The 20,572-nt window shown below is 39.2% G+C and overlaps 1 protein-coding gene and 1 long non-coding RNA gene across 4 annotated transcripts in view; one reads left to right on the forward strand and one right to left on the reverse strand.

Moving 5' to 3' along the window:
- ATRNL1 (attractin like 1) overlaps positions 1–16,153 on the forward strand; it is a 524,570-nt gene extending 508,417 nt beyond the window's left edge. Inside the window, exons 29-30 of one of the 3 annotated variants that reach the window (XM_082222558.1) lie at positions 10,550–10,600; positions 13,236–16,153. In XM_082222558.1, coding sequence (XP_082078684.1) covers positions 10,550–10,600; positions 13,236–13,360 — 176 coding nt within the window. In that variant the 3' untranslated portion in view covers positions 13,361–16,153. Of the gene's footprint in view, positions 1–10,549; positions 10,601–10,880; positions 10,931–13,235 lie in introns of those variants that run through there. The other 2 variants (XM_082222560.1, XM_082222559.1) reach the window with 2 other exon arrangements.
- The window catches only part of LOC309532443, a 38,678-nt gene that overhangs the window by 10,033 nt on the left and 8,073 nt on the right, over positions 1–20,572 (reverse strand). Inside the window, exon 2 of the long non-coding RNA XR_014219853.1 lies at positions 771–1,016. This is a non-coding gene — a long non-coding RNA (uncharacterized lncRNA). The remainder of the gene's footprint in view (positions 1–770; positions 1,017–20,572) is intronic.

Below are 20,572 nucleotides of genomic sequence, written 5' to 3' on the forward strand. Positions count from 1 at the left end.
CTTAGCAAATGAATCTTTAAGATTGTGAAAATTGCTGTAGCAAAGAGGAGCCATGAGCTGTTGGCTCAGAAGTTGTTAGTTCATCACGTTTGCAAGTCACTCTTACATGTGAGGAAAGCAGCTAGAACAGGGGTCAGCAAACTTTTTCAGCAGGGGGCCAGTCCACTGTCCCTCAGATGTGGGACGAACGGACTATATTTTGAAGAAAAAAATGAACGAATTCCTATGCCCCACAAATAACCCAGAGATGCATTTTAAATAAAAGGACACATTCTACTCATGTAAAAACATGTTGATTCCCGGACCATCCGCAGGCCAGATTTAGAAGGCGATTGGGCCAGATTCAGTCCCTGGGCCTTAGTTTGCCAACCCATGAGCTAGAAAGACCAAAAATATTATCTTAAATCACATTGCTAGTGATTATATAAGTGTCTTCCTGGTCAATATAAAGGTACTACAGATCATCCATTAGATATCGGACTACCAAGTAATGGTAACAAAAAACCAGGCTGTGCAACAGGAAGTCCCTTATTAATGAAATGGTCTTTGCAGGTTAGAGCTTTCATTAGCTATTTTAACAATCACTGAGTTGGATCCAGAGTTGAACTTAGTAGCAACAGAAATTGGTGGGACTTAAATTATGTCATGACTAAGTTGTCCCATTGATTTCAGAGGAAGGTTACTTCAACTAAACTTAGTCCACATCCAACCTGTTATAGGAATCATCTCCCTGAATCTGTCGCCTGCAAATGATTCAAAATTTCACTCACCATAGATCCGTTAGTAGGGCAACATTTGGAGGGCTACAGATTTCCTACCGCTGGCTTCTTCAGCAGCCTGCCTCATCTGTGCCTCTTGGCCCCTCTCGTCAGCCTCTGCTTCCTCCTCTGATTTTGGACTGCTCTCTACCACAGCCTCTTCTTTCTCGCTAAATCCTGTTACCTCTTCAACTTTCAACACCTGCTGCTCCCAGTCTGCTTCCTCTTCTCCCTCTGACACAGCCAGTGGCAGGAAATCTGAATGGTGAAATCAAGGAAAAGGGTGACAGGAAAGCTACAGTATGCAATTATTAGATGCAAACTTTTCAGATTGCAAATTTGAAATGTTGTTCATAAAATCCAGACCATCTCCAGGTGTTAAATAAAAGTTTGTTTGGATTAAGATTAATGAAAGAAGGAAAATGAAGGAGAAAACAGAGAAACCCTCCCAAATGTGAGCAGTTGTTTACATACCTTTCATTGCAAGCAAGCAAGGAAAGCGGGTTTTTTTCTTTTCTTTTCTGGGAATGGGAAAGCTTACTCAGTGATTAAATTGAAAAATTGACAAATAACATAAATATTTAAACCTTTTCAGGTATTCAAGGTTGCCCTATAATCTGCTTGTAATAATACTGAAATTCAAAATAAAGAATGAGGCCAGGAATGAGAAGTATTAGCAAGCAGTTGTCATTGTCTCCCTTTGGACTAGAAGCATGGCTATAGTAATAAAACTCTCTGTGTTAGCATCTCTGTAGAGAAGTGGCCTTGAGATCTTTGTGCTGAAATAATGCATAAGGGAAAGGCAAGCTGAAAGAACGAAGGGAAGGGGAAAGAGAAGAGGACCAATTTACTCAGACAAATGCATCCATTTTTTATTTTTTATTTTGCTGGTTTCATCTTTTTAAAAATCAAACTGGAATGAGATAGAATTAAAACTTGGGCTGCTTCTTACTAAGAAAACAATAAACCTATCCCAGCCTTTGAAATGTGGTGCACATGCATTCACCAAGGGACACAAAAAGCTCTGAACAATGATGAAGAATGCTCCACAGGCAAGTGGATACACACACAATGGGCTGGTTCACACATAAGACTCAGTAAGCCTGAGCAAAGCATCAGGACTGCACACGCCCCTTACCACGTTGCTGGGAGGAAGACTTCTACCATGATTACTTTAAATTTCGAAGATACCTTAGCTTAGGGCTAGGTATGAACCAGGGATCCTTGTTTACAACAAATAGTGGTTAGTCACTAAACAGGCCATTTTCAAACTATGGATACCGAAACCAGATTGTTTAATTGTTGTTCTAAACCAGGATTCCTGGTTCTCACATGGTGTTAAGTTGCAAACCCTTGAAATTCAACTAACTCATCAGCATTCCGCCTCCTATTAGCCTTGCAGGAGGAAGAGAGGAAGGAGATGCACAAGCCAGGTTTCCTCAAGCTCACTGAGGCTTGTCCATGTAGTCACTGTATGTGCATACCTGCCTCTATATGTATGCATGCACTGACCATACCCACTCTTGGTTTGCTGATGCCCACTGCTGGCATGTGGTCTTCAGAGGGTTAGCCAACAGCAAAAACAGTAATTAAAAAATAGCCACCCCTGATGTGATGCTAAACTGTACTTTTGTATTATGTGCAAGCCAGCACAAATGACTGCCCCATCCCCTTTTTGCCCTGAGCTCAGTATGCAGATCAGAATCAGGTCATTCTCTCCCTCCTTCACCTTCCTGCTAGTGATCTAGTGTAGTCAACACTATGTGTGGTCGGGCTATGGGAAGTTACTGTAAAAAGGGAAATGGAGCAAACAGGTATTTCCACCAATCAACAAAATATTCCTTTTGCTTCCTGACAAGGGTTATAGCATTATCCGCGCTGGATCAAAGCAGATGTCATAGTGGTAAATAAGAGGGGAATGTTCTCCTGTGCTATAGAGGCACTAATCTGTGCTCAGATTTACAACTTTATACAAACAAGATAGTAATGGAACTAATGGGGGGCAGGGAGAGAACTTTAGGGGGGGAATTGGATATGAAGGTATGGTTGATGTAAATGGGCCAGAGTTATTTTATAACTTGAAGTTACAAATAAAACTAGACACCAGTTATATATATAGAAGAAAAATTCAGTTTTGAAAAAAATGCACATCATTTGTCAAAAGGAAAGCAGCCTTCATAATTTGTCAATGTAAGGCTCCAACTTTTTCTATTATTTATGAGTCTGCAACATTTTTTGTAACAGTTCCTTCACCACATTAGCTTGCTCAATGGAAAACATTCCTGTGACTCAAACCTATGAGCAAAGTCCTAGTCATTTCTGCTGGACTGAGTTAAATCAATATGCTGAATGAGATTGGGCCAGCTTTGGTAATGGAGCTAGCCAATATTGAGAGGAGGATATTTACTATTTTGCTTTTCTCGCTTCCTTTTTTCCCCTTGATGTGTCTGATGTTTATGGGTGTACTGCAGATAATCTGACTAGCCATGCATCACAAATGTTTGAAGGCCTGGAGGTCTCACACAGTAATCTGCTTTCCAAATTCAAAGAACTGGTTGACTTAATCCTGAATTAAATACCAAAGATTATTTATTTGTCATTATGACTGCTAGCAATGGAATCTGAGATGCACTGAATATTTAATGGCAGAATTCAGCTGGATACTGAATAACTGGAAAATCTTAATTTTGCTTAACAAACATTTTTTTCATAAAAAACCCCCAAGCTTAAAGGAAAAAGTCGACAATATATTAAAGTAGAATGTTAGCAACTGCCTCCCCCCAAAACGCTTCTGATCCTGGTAGTTACTCAGCCTTACCGAATGTAATGTATAAGAGAGAACACATTATGGGTGCAGATAGAATAGAAGACATTATAGGTGAAGATAGTATCTACTTTTGATTAAAGTGGTGTACCAGAATTTTTGTTCACCATAATAATTCGTCTAAGAAGATATTCATCACCAAGTAAAGTTTGTGAGTTGTGAAGGAAAATATAGTTCTACAATACAAAATACAGTACAAAACCTTCAACCTCTGTCGTCGTGTAACGTCTTTGCCAACTGCAGCACTAAACTCAGTCCATCTGAAGATATCTAGGTATACAAATCTAATTCAGAGTTTAGAGGCACCCCAGAAATGAATATATTGAGGGTATGTGTAGCGAGATAGAAGTGGGTCAACTAGTTGTTCCAGTTTTGAAAGGAAATTTTAGAAAAGCAACTTGTTCTTCAGACATTGCTGTTGAGGACAAAACTAAAACTAAAATAGATGCTGTTACATGCCCAGGCAATTGGTAACTAGGCTCTGTCTGCTGCTCTTTTGCATAAAAGCTGGAACTGACTGTCCCAATTAGATTACAATTACCCCTGCTCAGAGGTCTTGGATAACACAGGCTTTTTAGATGCAAAAGAGTCATTCTTCAAAAGGCCAAGGGATTTCTCCTTGTAAGGCAGAAAACAAGCAAGGCAAATATAAATGATTCATAACTGTAACCCTGACCATTCTCCCTCCAAATTCATTTCCCTCAGCCTCACACTGTCTTTCTGTTCCTGCATTTTACCTTTATTTATCCTTCAGGCGTCTTTCCGTATATTACATCCTATTTCCCAAGTCTGTCTATGAGAGTGGGCTAATGTTAGGGCTGCAAAACTGATAGAAAGGTACCAACTCGGCCAATTAGGGGCTTTCTGGGCCCCGTATTGCCAGTCAAAGGATGCAAACGTTGATTTCCCATTATTATTTTAAAGTTGTGTATTTTTATTTTTATTTTGCACATATATGCTTTGTGCAAGTATGCATACTGGGGCAGGTGAGTCCCACAGATGTAGACTCTCTATTTCTACCCAGAATTGAGATTGAGGACTTCATTCGGGAACCATACCGTGAGTGGGAAATGAAACACTGAGCATCTTTTTGCCACCAGGAAACCTAAGAGTTATAGCTGAATTCTAATCTCCATTGGGAAAGATTAGCCACCCATCTTTGAGAGGGCCTATCACGGCCTCCCCCTTCTCTTTCCCCTAGGTAAGAGTTTCTTGCCTAGAAGTACGGTGAAGGCATCAGAAGTGGACACTGAGGAGCCTCTTAAGACTGATTGACTGTAACCCTCAAAAAGCCCTAAGACTGGGTAATCTGCTTTGTGTGGATTGAGTTCTTTCTATGGGCTTGCTTGATTTGAAGCTTGTAGTTTGGTCCACTTGTTTGAGCTATATACTTTGGGTTCTCTGCTATGGGTTCATAGAATAAGCTGTCTACAAACTAGATACTCTCAGCCTCAGTGTTTCCCATCTGTAAAATGGATACACATTTTTAGAATATTTTCCAGGTGTTTAATTTCTTAATGCTATTTATGTGAGTGACAGACATGGTCTTAAATTAGTTTTGCACTTTTAGTTCTTCCTATGTGAGACATTTGCAGCCTATGTCATATCAACTGTGTTTGCCTGCATCATTTATAGAAGGGTTGCTTGGCAGTAGAAGACTTGGAAGAGGGCTATAGCTCAGTGGCAGAGCATCAGTTTTGCATGTAGATGGTCCCAAATTCAATCCCCAGCGTCTCCAGGCAACACTGGGAGAGACTCCCTGTATGAAACCCTGGAGAGTTGCTCCTAGTCAGTGCTCACAATACTAAGCTAGATGGGTTTGACTTGCAGCATGGAAGCTTCCTATGTACATGTAATGTAATAACAGACATACGTCTCTGCTAGTTTCCTATGGACTCTGTTCCTTTTGCACTGGGCTCCAGCCCAGACCTTGCCCGACTAGGTACCCAAATTTTGTTGTCTTGGAATGGAAAACTCTTGTTGCAGTAAACATCTGAAATGACAACTATGGCTTGCAGTATGAAAATCACCTCTTCCTGTTCACCCTTCTTTATTACTGGATAGTGGCAACCAGTACATTTGTTTTATAGGGAAGATGAAACAAATCCGAAACTGATTAAACTTTAAAGCACATAGCTTTCTCTTCTTCAGTTATTGCTTGGTGATAGGGACTTGGAAGAATAGCATGCTTTCCCCATGGGCCACAGCTAATGTCTACTAAGGAGTTGGGATTTGCCATGGAGGTGGTGGCAAAATGTGGGGTATGGGGAAGCTTTGAACAAACTGAAGTAGTCTGACAAGGATAGATTTTAACAAGGAACCAAGAAGAAATGAGTATCTGAGACAAAAGCAAATGGGACACTTTATGCTTCTAATGTTTTTCTTTCTCCTTTGCTAAGCTCCTATCAGGAGACTGTCAAACCTAACCACAATATCAACAGCAAAGATAGTGGTGCTTTGATCATTACTCAAATCGAGCAGGTTTTCCCTATTATATGGCATCTATTTGAAGTGAAAATGAGGCACCGTGAATCTCTTTGGAAATGGCAGGATTTTGTAAGGGATAGCATCAAATATCAGTTTTGTAGAATATTATCATTAATTTCAGTACAAAAGAAGAAAAGAATGAAAAGAAATTGTTACAAGCCACTGACATTTCCGATAAAACTGAAGATTCTGTTGCTTTCCCAATTTAGTATTATTGATCATTTTCATATTACTTTAAGTATGCAGTGTGCTTTATAGTGTGCTTTTCCTTATCTCACAGATCCTCACAACACCCACTTTTCAGATGGTGAACTGAGGCTAAGAAAGATTTCTCCCCCACAGATTTTAAACCAGGATTTCCAAAACCCAATACTCTTATTCAACAGATTATATTTTTAGCAAGGCTTTGGGCTTTCACTGGAACAGGTAAAATAGAAAACATAAGCGAAAAAGTCTGGGTAAAATGAAGACATACATTTTGTGTTTCAAGGACTATCATTTCTTTGATATGTGTGACATTTCTCTGTCAACAGCTCATTCTGATTGGCATGTGGGATAACAGCAGAATGAGATTTCCAGGGTAAATACATGGATTAAAGGAGATTATACTAGTAACTGTAAATGGATGATAAATGCTTTAGTTTTCTGTATTTCTGGGAGGAAAAAACAAAGTCTGTTCCAAAGCATGGTCATAAGGGATGTATAAAATTAGATGCTCCTTATCACACTACAGGGTCTCCTATTTGCATTTACCCCCTTTTAAAAAAGTTTACTTCCCTAAAAAGAAGCAAAACATGGAAACAAGCAGTTCTGCTTGAATTATGAATTAGAACATGCATATGCATATGTATGTGCACTGATCATTTTGCATAATTTATTCCAGTCATAAGATTTGAGGTTACTGACTGTAGAATTGGAGTGGGGAAAATTTTTAACTTCCTAGTTACAGCTTTCCATCCTTTAAGTTCCAATCACCTAGCTCTTGCTGATTTGTTTTGACACTGATTTAATAGCAGAAAACAGAATCAGCTGAAAAATGCAAACTACAAACTATAAGTCACTAATGTTGTACAGTCTTCACTGTTTACAATAAGGTAAGGTGGAATTTTCTCTTCTACCTTGGAGATCACACACGATTCAGGTGTGATTAACATACTACACTATATTCTTGTGAAGTCACAAATAAGGATTTCCTTGAAATCAAATTAGAAGAACAAACAGCATTGTGAGAGCAGAGGTATGTCTTCTTATGATTAACTGATTCACTATTAATGAGCAGACACACTTTAAAAGTAGAAACTGATTATTTGGGTGGAAAGGATCTATCATGCATCAAATATCTATGCTAAGTGAGAAGTCTGTGTAATTGGATTTTTAAGAAGTTAGGTGCAGTGTTAGGGAGCTGCTGAACACAGATCTGTTTAGCTTCCAAAATTTGCTTCCAAAGGTTATTTCAAGGCACTTTAGTTTATAAATCTGCCAACATAATTGCCTCTCAGAGAATGTTTATTTTGCTACATATTTAGGGATGACAGTTGTGGTGACAGCTGCTTCCATGTGGTGAGTCCAAGACAAAGTACTACTGAATTGGATTTTGTTCCATAAAAGAAAATAGCACTGATCTGCCTACAATGCAAATATTTGATTTAATGGAGTTGTAGTTCATATCATTACTTAAATGGACATACTTTTCCACATCCTAACCAAAAACTGACAGTGAAAAAGAAGAGAGTACTTTAGGTAAGGAGGTAGAAATGAGCCAAAAATGAGGGAGAGAGGAAGCAGAAGCCTAAAGGTGACATGAAGGACACCAGGGTCTTAGAGAGGGGGAGCCTGGAGGAAGGGAACACAGACGGTAAACTGGGGACTGAAGAAAGAGGAACAGGGGAAGAAAGGTGACTGCCTGAGAACTACATGTATGCCATCTTTCGTTCCATGATGGGACAAAACAAAAGAAGATGGGAAATGAGAGCACCTTGATTCACTTTAATAGGGTTTGGCTACAGATAAAGCCAGTTGAAATGAATGGGGGCTGAAATGCAGCCTTGCTTTGTGAGCTGAGCCCAACACAGCATCTTTGAACACAGAAGTGGGAGATGAGGAAAGGATGGCTAAGGGCACCTGATTTGTACCTTTCAGTTCTTCTTCGGTTTACGTACTCTCTCTGAATAATGGGTGCAAGTGAAGTTAATGTTTATAAATAAGGTTAGCAAGAGTAGAAACCCTGGCATAACATTAAGATAGTGCTCACACCATTATAAATGAGAGTTGATGAACCAGGATATTTTCATATGTGCTTGCAGAGTGCTTTAGTGCACTGAAACGATCATAATAAATGACTAGTAAAAATGCCCAGTGTGTAATTATAAATAGTATTGATGAAATAAAAATGAAGATGTACTTGTTGAGCTCCATGGTGATCTATGTTAACCACTGATTAGCCATTCTAATTCCCATTATTTTCTCAGTAGGGTTGAAATTTCACTGGAGCCATTTGCATTAACTTTCATAGGTACAGGGATCTCTGATATTATTAATATACTAAGTAATGAGTTCATTGCACTAATGCAGCTGCATTTAGTCCTCAGTTACTGGGCTTTTACAGGAGCTTTGGGGGGGGGTGGAAACTAACCAAGGAAACTGCAGCAATGCTGAAATGTGAAGCTTTTGGTTTTAAACGGCATTAGAGGACCATCTTTTCTGTTTTTAACTTGCCTGCATGACAACTCTTGCCTAATCTGGTTGTTGTTCTAAATTTCTTTGTGACATTATGGTTAACTTCTTTAATTTTCATTTAGAGTATTAAAGATTCTACACTGATGGGTCTTTACTGTAATTATCATAGTGTGTTCCGTATTGTGAATGTTCAGATTCTGCATAACAATGTGAAAATGCCAGTAATTTAATCTAATAAAGTTATCTATCCAGAATGGTATCTTACAATAATATGTATTTAAAAAGGGGATGTATTCCAATTATCTGCCTAACCAAAACTAGCAGGTCATCTTTAACACCCTTCACTTTAACAAAGGAGAAAGCGTTAGCATGATAAATTTTTAATTAAAATGAACAATAGAGGAATGGGGAAACTTACATTTCTCAGCCAGCAAATAAAACTAAAGTATAAAATGTTGGTTTCTTATTCTGGAAGGTAATATGGTCTTCCATCAGTTAGTATGTAGCTGTATACAACAAAATGGGGGGGGGGGGAGATTCAAACATCCCAGCCTGGGTATTTCTATTTAAATCTGATTACAGTGAAATAAAACTGTAGCTATTAAAGGTTTAAAAGAACTACAAATACAAGCAGTAAAAGAAGACAGTTAGTAAATGAGGTAGTAAAACATTTCAGCAGGGCAAACAGTTTATAGCTCACTGCCTTCTGTAGCAGGCGGCTCTATTCACCAAAGCCTCACGTGTGGTTCCCTGAATTGCACTTAAGCCTGCAATTAACCTTTCACGCCTAATGAAGCTGTTTTGCTGGAAAATTAAAATGTATAGTACTGCCTGCTCTTGCAAAAGTTGTGGGGAGCGGGGAAAGCTATCTCAGAATGAATCCATTTTCAAAGCCTATTGTTCAAATGTAAAATTCAAGTGTTGCACTTACATCTTAAATTGCACACCACAGTTTTCAAGGCAATCTGCTTTATTGTGGTACATTTTATTTCTGTACTTATTAATTGTTCTGCATAATTGTTAAAAATAAAAAACCCGCACACCAGTAATTTTATAGTTAGGCATTTAGTGCTTGAGGATCAACTATTACCACTAAATTGCCATTAGGGAAGACTATAGTTATTCTATGTACAACCAAGATAATATTGTTTTTTCTTGTTTCTAGTGTTTTAAAAATAATAATGCCATTTTCTCTGGCATATTGGATTGGCCGCTCCTTTTAATGGTGTCTCTAGCATTCACTAAAGGAAACTATAGATTGTTTCCTAACCAAAGGTTATGAAAGTAGTCATCCCCATTTCTGTAAAGCTAAAACTGATTTGATAAATCCTATTCCAAGATGGACTTGGAATTTCCTGACCTCGAGATCACAGAGAAGCTTCTGACCTGTGAATGTGACTCATTAATTCTGCTTCTGTGATTTGATACTGAACCATGCTGATTCTACAATACTACTGCTACAGAACTGAAGAAACAGAGGCTCTCAGCTCAGGAGGGAGTATTTTTAAAGGGGGGAATGCATGAAGTAAATTATAACAAGCCATGAAACTAGGGGTGACAAATGGGAGATATCAAAGGATTTACATTTCCAGCCAATAATATTAACTCTAACTGTTTGGAAACACAACCCTATTAAATAAAGGTAAAGCATATAATAAATATTTAAACCCCAGCATTTTTATTGACTCTTTGGTTGCATTTTGATGTAAATTCTACTTGCCAGCAGCAAGTCTGTGCATCATTTTGACTTGGTAAATGAAATTCTTTTAGACCGCCAGTCTGAAGTAATGAATTGTTCCCCTAGTTAATTGTACTACTTTGATAACAAGGAACAGTGTTGGGCCTAGAGAACACGGTAAGTGAATTCCATCGGATGATTTGTGTGACGTTTTGAAAAATGATCTTCTGGAGTGACTTGATATTAATGGAACTCTAACAGCATGCAAGCATGTCCCAGTATGCAGTTTTAGATTGAAAAGAAGCAGTTCCTTCAGAATAGTGGAGTAAGAGGAACAGCATCCAATAAAGCATATTTCAAGAAAACAAAAACTTGGGAAAAGCATGTTAGGTTCAGCTCTTTTGTATTTTTAAGACTGGCGGGCACCAATTAATTTGGATCTTTCTTTCATCCCGAGGGCTCAAAGCAAGTCCTGGTTTTCTGTCCAACTAAGCTTTCTTCAGAAAGGGCCCACTGAAATTAATGAACACAGGTAGTCATTTCTATTAACTTCAATGGGTCTACGCCAACTACTGTTGGCTACAACCCCTAGCACTTCTTACGAATGACACTTTCATGCTGAACACTGCTATTCCAGCCACCAATGCCATAGTGCTACTGAATGATGCAGAATCAGAGAATAGCAAATATGATGTGGGAAATGATTTCATGGCCCATGTTTGTGTATGTTATTTTGTATGGATCCATTAAAAGATATGAATTAGGGCCAAACTACATCACACAATGTGGCAAGGCATGCTTGATTATGTAATTTAAATAGCATTCACATGTGCAAAAGGAATAAGGACTGTGGTGCAGTTTCTCATGCTGCAGTTCCAATAAACATCTATACATATACACATACATACAGATACAGATGACACAGGCACACACACACACTACTATTTGTCATAGGAAAGAAGTTCCCAATGGTGGTAGTGCCAGCTTCCTTTCTGTGGTAAACAGAAATTCCAGGCAAGGAGGGTTTTCTTTGGGACTACTACAAAAGGTATTTATCACATGCACCACAGTTCTGATCCCCCCTCCATGATACCTGAAGCATAATAAACAAGTATCACCAAACTACGTGTTTAGTGCAATGTGAAGAAGTGATCCTGAGCAGGGAGGAAGATTAAAGGAAGCATCTTTGTAGGAGCTTCACAGCTTCGCTTAACAAGAGTCAGGCTGTGGGACAGCAAAGCCAGTGAAAAGAATACTCCGACTCATGAGGAGAAAGATGGCCCTGCCCTGAGATGCTGCCATAATTAGTATCATGGGGAAGCATCTGACAGCATCCAGAATGATGTGGGGAGAGATAAACTAGCGTTCTTCTCTGTGAACAGCAGGGAAGAGTTTTTCAACAAGTTGATCTACTCTTGTGGAACCTGGAAAAGCATATAGTGAATCCAAAAGGCTACTTCTACATTTTAACTTTGCCCCCTGAGAAATAACTGTCCCTTTTGAACCCCGTTGGGTCTTCTGACAAGCCATGAAACATTCTTTGCACATGTTGGATTTTGCCCTCTGTATCTGTGGTTTTGCAACATGGAAATGATTTTGATTCAGTAAAAAGTATGAGGGAATATTTTACAGATACATCTAATTTTTGCATACTGACATGTTGACAAGCTATATATCCACTCAGTGAACTGAAGAATAGTGTATGGTGGCACAATTAGAAATCAAAGTCAAGAATCTTCAAATATTGTATGATATTTAAGTATCAGCATTCTCATGGCTGTTCTTAATTGACAAAACATGCAGAGTTGTAGTTAGTAAGGCAATTCACTGATGCCTCCTTTTCCCTGACCCCCTGGCCTTGCACACATGCTGATGTCCTCAGTGCCAGCTTAAGTCTTTTATGTTCTTCCAGACCTTTTAAGATCTGGTTTTAAGTATGTAGCATGGTAGGGGATTTTAATGTGCTTTTCGTGATTCTGCTCAATGGTACAAAGAACTATAACGTCTTTTTTTTGCAGCCCATGACAGCCAATTTGTGCTGGTACCCACAGCACTTTTATCAAGATATGATCTGGCACCCCTCTTTTTTTTTACCCAAAAAACCCAGTGCTTTTTGTAGATAGTATTTTATAGTACTGGTTTTGTTGTTTGGGTTTTTGTGCTGCTTGTCTCATAAATACACACACCCTAATCCTAACCCACCCACCGCAATTCACTTGATGGGAAGCAGTATTTAGATAAAATAGCTCAAATCTGTGTATCCCAAGCCTTAATTAATACACCCTATTTGTTTTTAAAAATGAAGAGCCAGCAGGGAAGGAGTGGGATTGGGACTATGGCACAGGGACAGAGGACTATAACTCTTTGCTTTCACTGGCTTCTGGTATTGCTTTGTTGTTGTTGTTTATATGAAAACCCAGCTACAGTGTGTGACAAGTGTCTTATTTACTTTTGTCATACCCTCCAACATTCCTTAGATGAAAATAGGGGTATTCTACTATATCAGTATCGCTGCTACTTAGTGGTATTATTAGTTTGGGGCTTTCTTTTTCCATCATACTTTCCTAAAGGCAATACATAAATACAATGATTTCTGTTGTTAAAATACTGCAGTTTTGTATGTTTTCTCTCATAACTTTTGTACTAGACCAGGAGGAAATGCTCAAGCAATCATATGGCAAGTCTGATTCCATTGCTCGTGAGCTAGTTTCTAGTGGAATTAGAAGCTCATCTCAGTGAAAGTAGAAAGAGAAAGCAGGAAAAAAGTATTCTCATAGCAGAATGTTAATTCCTCTTTTCCTTTTCCTTCCAGGACTGGCAATTGCAAGTGCACTGATAGACATTTCACAACAGAAGCCCTCAGAGTGTAAAGATAAGAGTTCGGCAGTCAGAAATCGAAAACACCACCTTTCAACACGTCAAGGAACTTGTGTCTGAGATTAAAATAACACATTTGTATATTCTGTAATGTTTTTCTTTCTTTTTTCTTTTTTAAAGAGCTTCCATTGTAAGCTAAAATACAGCCTCAGGTTTTATGGAGGCAACCTCTGGATGGTGGTAAGAATGGTGGTAAGAACCTCCAGGCTCAGATAGATTAGCACCTTCTTTCCGCTGTGCCCCAAAGCAGGGCATCTGGAAAGACAAAGGTGAATATACTGGAGGACCTTATGAAAAGATTCTGACATCAGTAATGATATGAAAAATACTTCTCCACACTTCTTGTTATTCATATCAGGAAATAAAGAAAAATGTCTGGGAAAAGATAGTACATTGTTTTATAATGTGGAAGGAAATATATCATGGAAAATTAAAGTAAGTCTAAAGGACTTGTTATATAGCTAGAAGTGTTGAGTTATTCAGTTTCTCAGCTTGATTAGTGCTGAGATACACACACTTAAGAAAGCAGAAACTGACATTACTAGGGATATAAATAATATTATCATTACCCTGATATGAAGGCATAATTTGAACTTTGTGATAGGCAGATATAGCAAAAACCATGTATTTCAATGAGCCAGATGTAACAAAAAAAAAAAAAACTCTGAAAGGATTTATGCATATCAAAGATTTCTGCCTTCCAAAGGACCCTCCCACAGTCTAAGGTCTGAAGCAGGATGAAGACTGGAGTTTTCTACTATGTAAGAATTCAGAATGGTGAATACAGCAAAGAGTACGTGCTTGTCTTCCATGCCAACCAACTAACTCATTATCAGATTTGACTGAGTTTTGGGAAAGCGTGTCCAGCAAGCCAAGATCCCTTTTCCCCCAATAGCCATCTCCAAAATTGCAAGACCCAGGAGAACAAAAATTGCAAGACTCTCTGCAGAAGAATATCTGATGCTTTTTTAACTAACATAATTGTGAAGGCTGAAGTCAAATGTAGCTTTAAGCATCCTGACGTCTATTGATTACAATAGTCTCAAGCATACTCAAGTTTGTGGCAAATGGTAGCCTCAATGTCCAGTGTTAAAATTAATGCCATATCCGCTTATTTGCAGAATAATGTTCCCCTGGCCACACTTACCCCTTTATCACAGTTATTTAAAAGTCCTCCCTCTCAGAGCAACAGATCCAAGCTCTTCGTATTCATTGCATTTAAGTAATTCCACTGTACCCTAAAATAAAGTCCCCAGTGGCTTGTATGAAGTTTTATCACTTGGAACTCTTGGAATGACTTTTCTGTATGTGAGATCACCTTATCAACAAAAGCTAAATTTTTTGGCTATTTTAAAGAAAATATCAAGCAGCGTCCTTGTTTTATTTTCATTATGCAGTTCAGCCCTTCCATTTACAGAAGGAACAATGATCCAGCAGAGATAACTACTCACAGAGAAGGGGGACAAATTTTTGGCCATTTTCCCTACAGCTGCCACACCACCTCCCATGTTGTTTTGGAAATTCCCCCAACTCTCTGATCATAAGTGGAATGCCACAATAGGTGAATGATAAGGTGGTACCCAACTAAGTCATACTCAGAGCAGACCCACTGAAAATCAATGGGTGGGGTATAAATAATAAATTATTATAATAAATTATTATTATCAAATCCATTTGTTTCAATAGGTCTATTCCAGTTATAACTAATGTTGGAATCCAACCATAATATTTAATGTAAAAGTTGTTTGCGGAAGGTGGCGGCAGATGAAGCACGTTTATATTTAGGCTTAATGTCTCAAATTCAGGGAACGTTAAATGAATTCAAAATCAATTAAATTTAAGTATTTAATTCTTCAACTTAAGCATCACTGAAATGAAGAAGACTAAATCTACAATTTTCTTTGGAGCTGAGCTGCACTCTGAACTGGTCACGGCAGGTTCCCCATCCAGTCGTCTTGCAAGAACTTCCTCATAAGGGCAAAGTAGCAGTCCTTAGTTTGACAGCTGCCTGTATGGGAGTTATCTATCAGCAGAGGTGTAAACTCTTACTTAAAGTGGAGTTGTGCTAATTATGAAAGCTATACAAAGATAACTGATGTTTATAATTATACCTGCCTTTTTAAATTAAAAAATCATTTTATTTCCGGAAGGGGGAGACATTTCACTGTTTACACTTTGACTACATAGTTACTTGCATGCCAAGATGGTGCAGTAGCAGTAATAACGCCCTGTTTGTGAGTTGGTAGGTGTTTTTCTTTTGTATTATCATTTGACTACTTAATTTGGATGAGGACTGAATGTATAAAAAAAGAAAAGAATTTAAATACATCAAAAGGAACTGTTGTACAGTATGTAGTTCCCTCTCATCCGAGGTCATTAGGTTACATTTTATCATGACTGCTATGCTGTTTTAATTAGTTGCACATTGATAAATTATGCTGGCATGATTGTTGAAATAGTTTCACATTTCAAAAGGAGACCTGATTCTTATGCTGAAGTTATGTTGTCACAGTGTGATGATTTTTGTTGACTGTTCTTACCTCACTTTGTTGTTATTCTAAACAAATGACCCAGTTCTGCAAGCACTTATATGCCAATATGTTCTATTCATATGATCCTATTTACATATAATTTTTTCCAGAATTAGGGCAAAATTGACTTCTGTCAGAAATTATCAAAAAAAGAAATATTGTAACTCCAATAAGAGTCTGTTTTTTCTTAAAAAAGAAAACCCTTCTGTTATTGTAATGTTGATTTGCTTAAAGAAAACAAATCATTAGAATTGGCATGTATGATGAGTAAGATGATTATTTGAAGAAAGACAAAAGAGTAAATAAAAGACTTGGCTATAAATTTCCTAATTTTCCCCAACATGATTTAGTTACCAAAAGTTTGTTTATTTTGTGAGTCTACCTACATTTATTGGACAGGTATTCTATGAAATAGTTACCCTGGCGAAGCATGAACCCTGCCAAACTAGGGTTTTTTGAAAGTATATTCTGCAACATAGGAGTGAAGCAGTAATTGTGCATGACACACTGGATTTATACTGGACCATCCACACATCATTCAGCTTTATTAGTTCTGCGGTGCTTCCCAAACAATACCACATTATTGCTATCTAGGGCAATAATAGGGGCACTATTGTACTACAGTACCAAAAAAGAAGAACAAAAAACATACCCAGAATATTTGTGGAATGAAAAGGTTTGGATAGCAAGCAGCTATTGGACACACACTGTCCAAAAAACAAAATAAAACAGTATGTATGCCAAAACTGTTGCAGGTGGAAACACTATTGGAAGTGGGATCAGGTATAATGCCCCATCAATGAATGCAGAATATAAAAGACAATAGCAGGGCCTCGTGTTTAATTTTAAAAGAATGATAGTGTTGATAGCAGCACTTCAAGATAGTGAGAATTTTTTATAGAGTTGACAATTAAAATCAGCAATAAATGGTGGGACTTCCTGTGTTGGTCTCATAATTGGTTTGACATGCATTAACATCTGAACCTTTTTTTTTTTTAATTGTGGACAGAATTACTCATGAAAGGCTCTCTTCTACCAATACACTAGATTGATTTGCAGATAATGATATCTTATTTATTCATTTTCCTACATTTATATCCTACCTTCCCTCAAAGGAACCCAAAGCATACATGGTTCTCTAGGAGGACTAACAACCTGTAAACTAGGTTAAGCCAATGGGGTTTGGGTTACGTGAGGATTTTAACCTGTTTTCTTCAGTCCAACACGCTAACCATGTTTGCAAGGATTTCATCCAGGGTATTTCCCCCTCTACTTTGATCTTCCTGCAGCGGATTATCTTGCAGAAAAAATAATTGCAGCTACACAGACTGCATAACACCAAATAACTTTCTCCTCTCAGCTGCTCCCTGCTGAGCAGGAAGGGAACTGAAAAGCCCAGGAGAAATTCAGCTGTGAACTATTTCCAGCTCAAGGGTTTAAGGATGGGCATATCTGTCAACTTTGGTTTCTTGTAGTTTCTCATTTTCCCACCCTTAAGCTCTCCACATTTTCACATCAGTATTCTTATTCACATTCTATTGTATGATCTTCACTCATGCAGTAAGGCTTTTGATAAAGTCCCCCATGATATTCTTGTGGAGAAGCTGGTAAATTGTATTCTGGATTGGGTAACTGTTAAGTGGATTTGGTGTTGGTCGACTGACCCAACCCAAAGAGTACTCATTAATGGTCCTCGTCATCCTGGGGGAAAGTGACAAATGAGCTTCCACAGGGTTGTGTCCTGGGTCCTTTGTTGTTCAACGTCTTTATAAACATGTGGACGAAAGAATTGAGGGGACTGCTCATAAAATTTGCAGATGACAGCAAACTTAGTGGGGTAGCTAGTGCCGAAGAAGACAGAATCAGAATTCAAGATGACCTTAGCAGATCGGACAACCAAGACAAAATTACCGTATTTTTCACCCTATAGGACACACCGTCCCATAAGGCGCACCTAGTTTTTTAGGGGGGAAATAAAGGGGGGGGAATTTCCTGAGCTCAGCGCGCCCAGGCTTCAGCATGCTGGCAACTCTCCGCAAGCTGCGGGAGCCCAGCGCCGGGCTCCCCGCTTTGTGGAGAGCTGTGCGAAGCCTGGGCGCGCTGAGCTCAGCACGCCCAGGCTTCAGCATGCAGGCAACTCTCCCCAAGCCGTGGGAGCCCGGCACAGGCTTCCGCGCTTTGCGGAGAGCTGCGCGAAGCCTGGAGAGCGAGAGGGGTCGGTGCACACCAACCCCTCTCGCTCTCCAGGCTTCAGCGAAAGCCTGCATTCGCCCCATAGGACGCACACACATTTCCCCTTCATTTTTGGAGCGAAAAATACGGTAACGAATGAATGAATAGGGACAAATGTAAGGTTCTACACTTAGGCAGGAAGAACCAACTGCACAAATATTAAGATGGGGAGACACCTGGATTGCCAGTAGTACATGTGAAAAGAATCTAGGGGTCTTAGTATACCACAAGTTTAACATGAGACAACAGTATGATGCAGCAGCAAAAAAAGCTAATGCCATTCTAGGCTGCATCAACAGAAGTATAGTGTCCAGATCAAGGGAAGACATTGTACTGCTCTATTCTGCCTTAGTCAGATCCCACCTGGAGTACTGTGTCCAGTTCTGGGTGCTACAGTCTAAGAAGGACATTGACGAGCTGGAACGTATGCCGAGGAGGACAACCAAGGTGATCAAGAGTCTGGAAACCAAGCCTTATTAGGAACAGTTGATGGGGTTGGGCATATTTAGTCTGGAAAAGAGGAGACTGAGAGGAGATATGATAGGCATCTTCAAATATCTGAAGGGCTGTCACATGGAAGATGGAGAAAGGTTGTTTTCTCCTGCTCTGAAGGGTAGGACTTGAAACTATCGATTCAGGTTATAAGAAAAGAGATTCTGCCTAAATATCAGGAAGAACTTTCTGACAGCAAGAGCTGTTCGATAGCGGAACAGACTCCCTCAGGAGGTGGTGGTCTCTCCATCATTGAAGGTTTTTAAGCAGAGGTTGGATAGGCTCCTGTCATGGATACTTCAGGCATCTGGTTGGCCATTATGAGAACAAAATGCCTTCCTAGATGAGCCACTGGCCTGATGCATCAGGTTTTCTTATGTTCTTATGCCGACAGTGAAGTGTTTGCTACAATGCATGAGTAAATGTGGGTTGGACTTCAAACTTTTTCTCATTGACAGACAGTCTCCACTTTACACAGCTAATTAAAAATAGTTGATGGCAAATCAAAGTTTTGATATAATGGCTTTCTTGCTGCATCAGCCCATCTTCTCTAATAGCTGACAGAAACTGCTTTGTTTTAGGACACCATCCAAATGTGTTACAGCAATCTCCAAATTTAGTTTATTTTCATTAGTATGCTGAATGGCCTTCTCATCCATTTCAGCTAATCAGTCAGTCAGTTTCTGGCCTATATTCTACACTCTCCTTCTATAAAATGCTAGCACCTATTTACAGTAGCTGCTCTTTGAATTGGGGGTGGGAGGGAAGAGACTATTTTAGTCTGTTCTAACTTTGCTAGTTTTCTGTATCAAATGAACCATCCCTTTGTGTTCATATGATGCATATCTCACCCACTGAAGTCAACAAGAAATATGCCACAGCATCAGATCTGATGAAGGTTTTGGCTAGGATTTATGACAGAGAGAGGAATGGCTCCGACTTTTCTATAGCAGCATCAATGTACTGACCACTGCCCTTGACATTAGTTTGATCTCAAAATACATACTACACTTTATTCCTACAAAGGACTCAAACCCGTTAAACATATATTTGAAACATTAGTGCCACTCATTTGAGTTTGAGTTACAGCCCCATCTTAAGACTTCTTGTACTGGTTGATACCAGCTTGTGTTGTGATTTATCAGCAGACATTCCAGTACATCTTCGCAACATATTAACACTGTCCTGGCAATACTGAACAGCCAGATATGCAGTGAAGGCCAGTAAGGCAGTTGAATGCCAGCATTTGCCACCCACCACTGTTCAACTACCACAGTGCTGGGGAAGGAAAAGCATATTGTTATGCACAAACTCAATCTTGGAGTAGGTCCCTGTCTATCTCTTGGAATTGACTTCCCTGAAATTACGGTCACCAGAGAATGATGAAGCTTCTATGACATAAGGTTTAATTACACAGGTTAAACATAATGCTATGTGCTGGGGTGCCAGAGCTTTGTGGGTGCAAGGCATCCATAAATCCTAGAATTAGTAAAAGTTAGAATTAATCAAGGTTTGATTAAACTGTGTCAAACACAGAATTTCTTGAGTTTAGCTTATGCTAACAAGCCAGACATATTTGACAGGGCTAGCTGAGAGTAAGTCATTTAGGAACAAAGCAGAATAATGGCTCATCAAGGAAACCAGCAAGAGAGCAAAGATCAGGAGGGAGGGGCCCCTCCTCCAGCTGTGTGTTGGTGGGCAGAGACCAAAGGTGGTAGAGAAAGTGGGGATAGAATACAAAGTGGGCTGGCTGTGGCGGGCTGGAACAAAGGAAACACAGCTTTTTGCTGTTCTTTGAATCCAATGCTGCGCCTAAGGAGAAGGACAGACCCGTTCGGGCTGTGAATACTCTGCAATCCCTTCATCTAGGTTCAGGTTGTATATGTGTAAATAAACCATATATCACAAAAACACCACAGTGTCTGTTGTGCCTCACTGCCCCAAAAGGGAACACAGACCCTTGTAAGCTTGTCTGATACCCCTGAAATCTCACATCACTGGACGGAGATTGGGGTGC

This window comes from Podarcis vaucheri, assembly GCF_965113315.1.
Source record: "Podarcis vaucheri genome assembly, chromosome: 5".
In the NCBI taxonomy this organism is placed as follows: domain Eukaryota; kingdom Metazoa; phylum Chordata; class Lepidosauria; order Squamata; family Lacertidae; genus Podarcis; species Podarcis vaucheri.